General features: G+C 42.4%; 1 protein-coding gene across 9 annotated transcripts in view; it reads left to right on the top strand.

The window, feature by feature from the left end:
* Cnot10 (CCR4-NOT transcription complex subunit 10) overlaps positions 1–7,537 on the top strand; it is a 76,312-nt gene extending 68,775 nt beyond the window's left edge. For 8 of the 9 annotated variants that reach the window (XM_074074064.1, XM_074074066.1, XM_074074067.1 and 5 more), the window contains 5 exons: positions 542–672; positions 1,574–1,609; positions 1,810–1,937; positions 5,932–6,007; positions 7,099–7,537. In XM_074074064.1, coding sequence (XP_073930165.1) covers positions 542–672; positions 1,574–1,609; positions 1,810–1,937; positions 5,932–6,007; positions 7,099–7,253 — 526 coding nt within the window. In that variant the 3' untranslated portion in view covers positions 7,254–7,537. Of the gene's footprint in view, positions 1–541; positions 673–1,573; positions 1,610–1,809; positions 1,938–5,931; positions 6,008–7,087 lie in introns of all 9 variants that reach the window. The other variant, XM_074074065.1, reaches the window with a different exon arrangement.
* The last annotated feature ends 2,069 nt before the right edge of the window (positions 7,538–9,606 follow it).

A 9,606-nucleotide genomic window follows, 5' to 3' on the forward strand; every position in this document is an offset into this window, starting at 1 on the left:
AATAAAACTTTTTTTTTCTTTTTTTTTTTTTTGCAGTACTGGGATTTGAACTAAGGGCTTCATTCTTGCTCAGCAAGTGCATTTCAGCCATGCATGCAACCAACCTGTTTTGAAAACATTGCTAAGGATTGAACCTAGGGCCTTGCACATACTGGGCAAGCGCTGTAGCCCTGAACTACTACTTACACAGCGCCTTAAGATGTTTTTAAGAGATAAGCATGTCTTAGTCGGGCACAGGCGCTCACACCTGTAATCCTAGCTACTCAGGAAGCAGAGCAGGAGGATCTTGGTTCAAAGCCAGCCCTGGCTTCAAGTCCCAGTACTATCAAAAAGAAAAGGCAAGATGAACACGTCCTACATTAGAGTGACCTTAAATTGGTCAATTTTGCCTAAGTAAATTTCAGTTTGAATTCAAGGATATGAATTGTAAAGCTCGTGTCTCCCCTCTCCATGTATAATGTAATATAACCAATATTAGTATGCGATGTGGATTTTTTGTGATGATCTATCTTTCAGTATGGAATCTGCTTTTTCATTTTAGGTTTTTGGGACATTTATATGCTGCAGAAGCCCTCATCTCTCTCGACAGAATATCTGATGCTATTACTCACTTGAACCCAGAGAATGTCACTGATGTCTCCTTAGGGATCTCTTCAAATGAGCAGGACCAAGGTTAATGAGGACACATTTGATCAGAACTGATCACTGTTGCCACTTCCTTCCTGTCGTGTAGAAATCTAAGGGCATGGTTGTGAAGGGAAGGATGTCTCAGGTCGGCTTTCTACATTTTTGGCTGCACTTAGTATATAGTAATTGCTTGCTAAGTAGTTGGTTATCTTTTTTTGTGTGGGCAGGGGAGGTAGTACTTGGGTTTGAACTCAGGGCCTTATGTTTGGTAGACATGCACTCTACCACCTGAGCCATGCCTCAAGTTCCTATCACATGATCCAAATTCCCACTTTTGAAAGGCTGATTGTGTTTAGAAGATTCTTTCCTTCCCCTCTATTCCGTCTGCCCTCTCTCTTTGTTACTAGAGTCAGGGTCTCACTGTATTGTGCAGCCTGGCCTCAAACTTCTGGGTTCAAGTCATCCTCTACCTCAGCCTCCTGAGTAGCTAGCACTACAGGTGTGCACCACCACATCCATCTTAACGAGAATTCATTTTGGTTTGATTCTTTTTTTTTTTTTATTGTTTTATTATTCATATGTGCATACTAGGCTTGGGTCATTTCTCCCCCCTGCCCCCACCCCCTCCCTTACCACCCACTTGGTTTGGTTCTGACACTATTTTTCTTTGGGCCAATTCTACAATCCAGATAAGAATAAAAATACCGTACTCAGAAAGTTAATTTTAAATTGTGTAGTTAAGTGGCATTCACTTTTTCCAGGGTTAGCGCTCAGGCTTGGAGTGGTAGTGGGTGGTAGCATTTTGACATCTTTTACTAGAGCCTCTACTACATAAAGAGCAAATATTTGACAGATTACTTTAAATTAGGTTTCCAGTCATAAAGAACTTAGGCTTTTAGAAAATATGCTGTTTTCCTCCCCTCAGATTGTTTTCATGTGTTTGTAGGATCAGACAAGGGTGAAAATGAAGCAATGGAATCCTGTAAGTAAGAAGTTTTGTAAATGCTTAAGTAGTCTGGGCCTGCATCCCAAAGATTGAGACCCTGCATCTTTTGTGTCCTTCATTTATTTGTCAACCTGAGGAGTAGTGCTGGACTTTATTCTGAGTGACTCAAGGGTGGTGGGTCAGGCTGCCCCCTGGCCCTCAACAGCTTCTCATCAGCATCTGCATTTCTTCCCCAGCTGGGAAGAGGGCCCCTCAATGCTACCCCAGCTCCGTCAGCTCTGCCAGGACTGTGATGCTGTTCAACCTTGGCAGTGCGTACTGCCTGCGGAGCGAGTATGACAAAGCCCGGAAGTGTCTGCACCAGGTGAGGCACAGCGGGAGAAACTGTCTCCTCTTATAAAGCAGCCAGCAAAGATTTGAAATGTCTGCCTTTTATATGAGGCTCTAGTCAGTTTCTTAAACATTGGAATATTACTTTCCCAGGTTTAAAAAGATTCTTTCAAGAGAAGCAACTGTTCAGCATTGCATATGAACTTTTTTTTTTGTATTTTTTTATTTATTGTTATGCTGGGAAGGGGTACACTGTAGCCTTTACAAAAGTTCTTACAGTATATCAGATATATCATAATTGAATTCACCCCTTCCACCACATACAAACTTAATGGACATTTTTTTCTGGTGATTTTAATGCTTAAAATTTAAAAAAAATAAAAAATTATTTAAATAAGAGACTCGTTAAACAAATAATGGTTTATCCATGTAGTTGAACACAATGCAGCTAGCTAATAAAGCCAAGACATACTGAATGAGCTGAGCTGGGGAGTAAACCATGTCTGCATGGTTCTGAGTGTCACGAGTGCTATGTGCTTCGAGCACAAACACAGCAGATTTGTTTACCAGTACTCTTTAGCTTTTTAATTTTAAATCATGTGAATTTATACTCAAAAAATTAATTATAGGCAGGCATAATGGTAGCTGTAGTCCCAGCTATTTGTGAGTCTGAGGCAGTAGGATCACTTGAGCCATGAGTTTGGGCAACATAGACCCCAAATCTCAAAAAAGAAAAAAGGGTACTGTGGCTCAAATGGTAGAGTGCTTGCCTAACAAATGTGAGGCCTTGAGTTCAATCCCCAGTATCACTAAAAAGGAAACAAGCCAGGAACCAGTGGCTCACACGTTTAATTCTAGCAACTCAGGGGGCAGAAATCAGGAGGATCACGGTTTGAAGCCAGCCAGGGCAAATAGCTGGCAAGACCCCGTCTCGTAAAACCCATCACAAATAAAAGGGGCTGGTGGAGTGGCTCAAGGTGTAGGCCCTGAGTTCAGGCCCTAGTAACACACACACACACACACACACACACACACACACAACAAAAGTTATAACACACCTTTTAAGAAAGTCAATACTAAAGAAATTCTAGAAAAATTCCAAAGAATTTACTAAGAAAGCTTGCTTATAGCCAGGCTATGAGGCAGAGGCAGGAAGATCACAAGTTCTATGCCAGCCTGCACTACGTAGCAAGACCCTGCTTTAAAAAAACAAAACAAACAAAAACCTGCTTGCATATGAAACTAAAACAGACCTCTGATTTTTCCACTGAGATGGTGTGCCATGAGGCCTCAAGGAAGAGTCTGATTTGGACCTTTTAGGCACTTGCCCATCCTTGGAACAATGGACTGTACCTGAGTAGAGGACTGATAATACCATACATTTCACAGAACTGAAAAGGGATGATTCCTCAAAAGGACTTTCATGCAACAGATGTCTATTGAGTACTCACTTATGTGCCAAGCAATGAAAGTAAGACTGAAAATAAGAGTACATGGCACAACCCTGCACCTGGGGGTCTTACATACAGTTGGGAGATGCCTTCCTAAAAGAAATACGAAGGAGCCAGACACTGATGGCTCACTCCTGTAATCCTGGCTACTCAGAAGGCAGAAATCAGGAGGATTGTAGTTCAAAGTCAGCTCAGGCAAAATAGTTTAAGACCCTATATCAAAAAAACCCATCACAGAAAAACCTGGTAGAGTGGCTCAAGGTGTGTAGCCCTGAGTTTAAACCCCAGTGCTGAAAAAAAAAGAATTACAAAGGGCTGGCAGAGTGGTTCAAGTGATAGAGCACCTGCCTGACAAGCGTGAGTCCCTGAGTTCAAACCCCAGTATCACAGGAAAAAAAAAAAAATTATGAGTCAGAGGTCTATGCAGAATTTTTTTTTTCTAATTCTTTTTGGTGGTACTGGGGTTTGAACTTGGGGCCTCTGGCTTGCTAGGCAGGCACTGTACCGCTTGAGGCACTCGACCACCCTCTATGCAGAATTTTTAATGTAGAAAGTTTGTACAAAATGATCCATCAGGAGAAAGTCCACATTCCCACATGCTTGCCAGAAAAACTGGCTGGAGAGTACCAGCCTAGTAAGTGTGAAACCCTGAGTTCAAACCCAAGTTCCCAAAATAAATATATAAATAAATAAAAGCTACTATCTGGGACATGATGGTTTCCGGATATTCCCTGACTATGAAGGGGACCATGATGTTGCCTATAAGTGTTGATGCTGAAAAATAACTGTACATGATATTCAGTCAATTTAGTAGCATCTGGTCAGCATTTCTGATACCAAATCAGTGTTTGAATTATCTAGGAATTGAGTCATGAGTTAAGCTAGGAAGAGTTAAAATGTCTCATTGTTCTCAGTGGCAAGGCTAGGGGCTAGGGTGTTTTAACAGTCCTTCTGAAAGTGCCTTCACACCCTTCACTGCAGCAAACAGGGCTTTTGATCTAAGATTACAGTGTGTACCATCTAGCTCAGGTTCTCATGCAGCAGGTGGCCCTGGCTGCTACCACGCTGGGAGAGACAGTTGGGGTCAGGCCTGGTTCGGGGTCTAAGGGGGTTTTGTTTTGGTCCCTTGGTTTTTAGGTTAATCCAGTGGCTGGACCTTTGTTAATTGGGAGGCCTACCCTGCCTAGGAAGGCAGAACAATGGTGTGAAGTGTTAGAAAGGGCCCCGAGTAGATGTTTCCAAGCTTGCCTACCCACTACTAACCATTCTGAACAGCAAGTAAGCAAAACGCCATTAAGTATCATAAAGTTGTTGCCTTTAATTCTTACATTTTAGGAAAAGCTGCAGACTGTGGTCCATGCAAAGGACAATAAGTGACCCAATGTTGACTAGCCACTTGGCGGGAAAAGATTTTAATATCCACAAACTGGCATAATGATCCTCTTGCCTGTATAAAGCTAGACCTAGAAATGTAAAACCTCATTTTCTGGACTGAGTTGTTCTTCCTCAGTGATGTGAGCGGAATAAGCTTCCCCACCTCACTCAAGTGGAACTTCTTAAGAATACAACCTCTGATGAGACTCCCCTCTAGCCTGGCATTTCTCCTAACGCTGCCAGGAACCAAATTAATACAAGTTTCTGGTCCTCTGGGCATCTCCTGCATTCAAACATCAGCTTTCCATACCATCTCCTATTTTCTGCCTATCACTTACCTACCCTCCTTTCCCCAAAGTGCTCTATTCAAAAGAAGCTTGCTTCTTCATATTCGCCACACATTCACTTGCCTCTCTCTCTGGCATTTAGGTAAATTTGTTTGGATTATTGTTAACTATCTGCATGCTTATTATTAGGGGGAGTAGTCCCTGTCTTATCCCCACACCCATCTCCATCAATAAGTATTTGTACAAGTACATTTTGCAGTTAGACTAAGGGAAGAAGCAAAGCACTTTGGAAGCAGTGAGCAATTAAAACTAGATGGGGAAATGTGAGTTGGTACTGAGGGTGGGGCAAAGGCTGCAGTGCAAAGAGGCCTCACCTGAGGAAATGAATATATAATTTTAGCACCTTTGACCAGTGCAGCCCAGGCTCCTTAGTACTGGACCAGAGAGAAACTGCTGGCTGATGCCAGAGCTCTTGGTCAGATCTAACGGCAGCATGTTGCCTTAACCAGTAGATTATGTCATTCTAAATTTTATTATTTTTCAAGATGAGGCCTGGTGGTACACATCTGTAATCCCAGCATTTGGGAGACTGAGGCAGAAGGATTGCAAGTTCAAGGTCAGGCTGGGCTACTAGTGAATTAGAGGCCAGCCTGGACTATAGTGAGACCTTGTCTGGAAAAAAAACAAAAAAAAATCAACAGATCTAGCTTGACTGGTAGGTTTCAAAACAAAGGCATCTGAAGGCTGTCACCCCAAGACGGTAGGAAGTCCCTTGGAAGTCTGTGGGAATGAGCTTGAATAAGTTTGCTCCCTTGTTGGCTATTGTACTTTTTCTTTTGATTTTCTCTTTCTGATGTGACTTGAGTTTATATCTTAGGCTGTTGGGTTTTCATGGTGTCTTTTTTTTTGAGTAAAGGCTGCTTCAATGATCCATCCTAAGGAGGTACCGCCTGAGGCCATCTTGCTGGCAGTCTACTTGGAACTGCAGAATGGTGAGTAATTCTTTCTGCTTAGGACTTGTAGCCCTGCAAAAACTTTGTTACCGTTTTTTTCTCTTCAAAATCAAAATTTGAGGGCTGGCAGAGTGGCTCAAGTGGTAGAATGCCTGTCTTGCAAGCATGAGGCCCTAAGTTCGAACCCCAAACCCCAACTTAATCCTGCCAAAAAAAAAATTTTTTTTTTTTTTTTTTTGCTAGTTACTTGAAGTTGAACAGTTGTATTTTGGACAGATGTCATTAGTAAGTTTTATAGCAAGCCAGTTTTTGCTAGACTTACTTGTTTGGGTTTGGGTTTGGGTTTGGGTTTGGTAGTAGAGGCACTAAGTGCCTGGCATTCAGCAGGCCTTGGCTTCCTGAAAGGCAGGCGACACTAAGGTTAGTACACAGTTCTGCATCTCTTCTTTTGTGCAGGTTGTCCATATTTTTAACAAGTTCTCTGAACTGTACCTTCAGACTCCTGGGAACCTTCTTAACACTTTTGTTGCTAGGCTGGGCGTGTGTGGTTCAGTGCTAGAGCATTTGTCAAGCATGCTCAAGGTCCTGGATTTGATCCCCAGTACATCTGCTTGTGCATGCAGGCACATGAGCATGTACATGGACACACACACACATCCCATTACCCCTGCCACATCCTACATCAATGGAGGTGTGTCTCAAACAGTAGAGCACTTACTTGTCAAGTGTGAAGCCCTAAGTTCAAACCCCAGTCCCACCATACGTATGTCACTTGAATCAGAATTTCTGGCATGGAGCCAGGCACCAGTGGCTCATGCCTGCAATCCTAGCTACTTAGGAGGCAGAGATCAGGAGGATCGCAGTTTGAGGCCAGCCCAGGCAAATAGTTCACAAGACTCTATCTTGAAAATACCTTACACAAAAAGAACTGGCTGAGTGGCTCAAGGTAAAGGCCCTGAGCTCAAAGCCCCATACCACAAAATATAAAGTAGAATTTCTAGCATGGACACTCTGCATAGTTTCAGTGTACAGCTGTGGATTTTGCCTCCCTCACAGGATTCTGACACAGTCTCCACTTTGTGCAGTTGACAGTGTGGTGTGCTTGGTTTTTACTGGAAGGTGTTTTATAGGTAATACCCAGCTGGCCTTACAGATCATCAAAAGGAACCAGCTTCTCCCCACAGTGAAAACCCACTCTGAAGTGAGGAAGAAACCAGTACTTCAGCCTGTCCACCCGATCCAGCCCATCCAGATGCCAGCTTTTACCACTGTGCAAAGGAAGTGATGTCCAACTGTTACCTGAGAACCCAGAGCAGTATGTCCTGGCCCTTTTAGTTGTATCGCAGCAAAGCGAATAAATAAAAGACTGATGGTGAAGAGTGCTAATTTTGAAGACACAGTTTTGACACTGTTCTTCCCTTGATTTTTTTTTGCCAGAAGTTTACTTAAAATTAAGGATCCACAAACTTGTTTTCAACCATTTTTCTTTAAGCTCTGTCAGACTATTAATTTTGAACTACTATTTGATGTATTTGTGTCATAGGTAATTAAAACAACATCTTACCAGGACAGTCTTGCATGTTCTTGTAACTGTTGGAGTGTTGTACAATTTGACAGCGAAGACAATCAACAGTACTCAACTAGCCAGGCCAGAAACTAACCTTGGGGTGGAGGAAAGGGGATAAAGTTGATATGTGTTATGCATACTAGAAGGACTAGAAGATTCACAATAACCTATAGGGTATAATTGGGCTAAAATGGGCCAACTGGTCTGTTAAAAGTCATTTCCTAAACCATTATAGACAAAGAGGGGTTCACTGCACTGAGCTGGTTTAAGTTATTAAGCCTGTAATATTAGAACTGGCCTTGCCCAGATGTGGTGGTACATGCCTGTAATCCAAGTTACGTGGAATGAGTAGGTGATAGGATTGAGGTCCAAGGACAGCTCTTGTCAAAAATACGAGACCCCATCTAAAAAAAAAAACTAGGATTAGCTGGGTGCCAGTGGCTCATGCCTGTAATCCTAGCTACTCTGAAGGCAGAGATCAGGAGGATCGGGTTCAAAGCCAGCCTAGGCAAATAGTTTGCAGGAAAAAAACCATCACAAAAAAGTGCTGGTGGAGTGTCTCAAGGTGTAGGCTCTGAGTTCAAATCCCAGTACCAAAAAAAAAACCACTAGGACTGGAGATGTGGCTCAAGTGATAAAGTACCTGCCTAGTTCAAACCTCAGTACACTAAAAAGAATAAGTAATGGAGTAAAGGAAAATGAAGATGAATATGGTCTATGTACTTTACATAAACTACAATGATATAACCTGTTGCATTCATTTTAAGTAGGGGGTAGGGGGAATGAAGGAGAAAGATGGTGAGGCCAAACCTAACCAAGGTGCACCGTAATCATCCACAGAAATGTCACAATGAATTCCCCCTGTACAACTAATACAAGCTAATAAAATGTTAATAAATAAGCAAATCAGACTGAGCTTTAGTTAGTGGCTCCCTCTTGTAATCCTAGCTCCTTGGTGGCATAAGTAAGAGGATTTGCAGTTCAGGCTGGCCCAAGCAAAAATGTGAAACCCTATTTGAAAAATAATTAAATGGATGGTAGAATGCCTGCTTTGCAAGTGCAAAGCCCTGAATTCAAGCCCCGTACCACCAAAAAGAAAGAAGAAGAAGAAAAAACTACAGGGAGAGGGAAGGGACAGGGGTTAGGAGGGAGAAATGACCCAAACGTTGTATGCACATATGAATAAACGAGAAAAAAAAAACTAAAAGAGTTAGGGATGAGGCTCAGGTGATAGCATCTGCTTAACAAGCCAAGGCTCTGAGTTCAAACCCCAGTACTGCCAAAAAAAAAAATCTACTGGCTTTGGAATTTCTAGCAGGCAGTTCCAGGATCATTGCTAACCCCCTTTGCAAATGCAAACAAAAATTTAATAGTTTCTTCTCAAAATATGGGTATGTGTTACGGAATTGACATCGCCTAAATTTGCTAATAGGCTGGATACGCTAAGTAGGAAAAGTAGCAGTACGGACCTGCTTCAGAAAAATTGAGGAAGTACCTACTTAAAATTCTGGTAGATGCATCGATGCATTTGGGAGTGCCCCTGGCTGTCCTCTCTCTTTATTTGAAGACCAAACACTTCAGATAGGGAAGTGAAATACACTAGCTTAGTCTGTGTGATTTCCTAATCTTCCCGCTAGAGAGGAGAGTGGCTGAGCATGTGATTTATCCAGAGCTTGATCTGAAATACTCTGTTACTGACATCAAACAGTTCCGGTAGGGGTACATAGCAGAAGTAAGTATTTATGACCTAAGTAGAAATAGCACACAAACTCAAGAGAGCGAGGGGCTTCTTCCTCCATTTAAACATGGTGATTGTGCACAGGGTGTCTGCTGCTCTGCTGCCGAATTGCAGTTGTATCATACATGCAGTCTTCCCAGGGCGATAGAGAAGGCAGACATGTCCTCACATCTGGGTCCCTTGAAGTCCCTTCCAGATAAGATGATGGCTAGGACCCTGGCTGTGGTTTGAATATGAATGTGTACCCAAAGGTACTTGGGTTAAAAGCTTGGCCCGAATTATGGTATTGTGAGATGCCATTAGTCTGGTTTAAGAGTTGGGAATTTACAGAAG

This window comes from Castor canadensis, chromosome 5, assembly GCF_047511655.1.
Source record: "Castor canadensis chromosome 5, mCasCan1.hap1v2, whole genome shotgun sequence".
Classification (NCBI taxonomy): domain Eukaryota; kingdom Metazoa; phylum Chordata; class Mammalia; order Rodentia; family Castoridae; genus Castor; species Castor canadensis.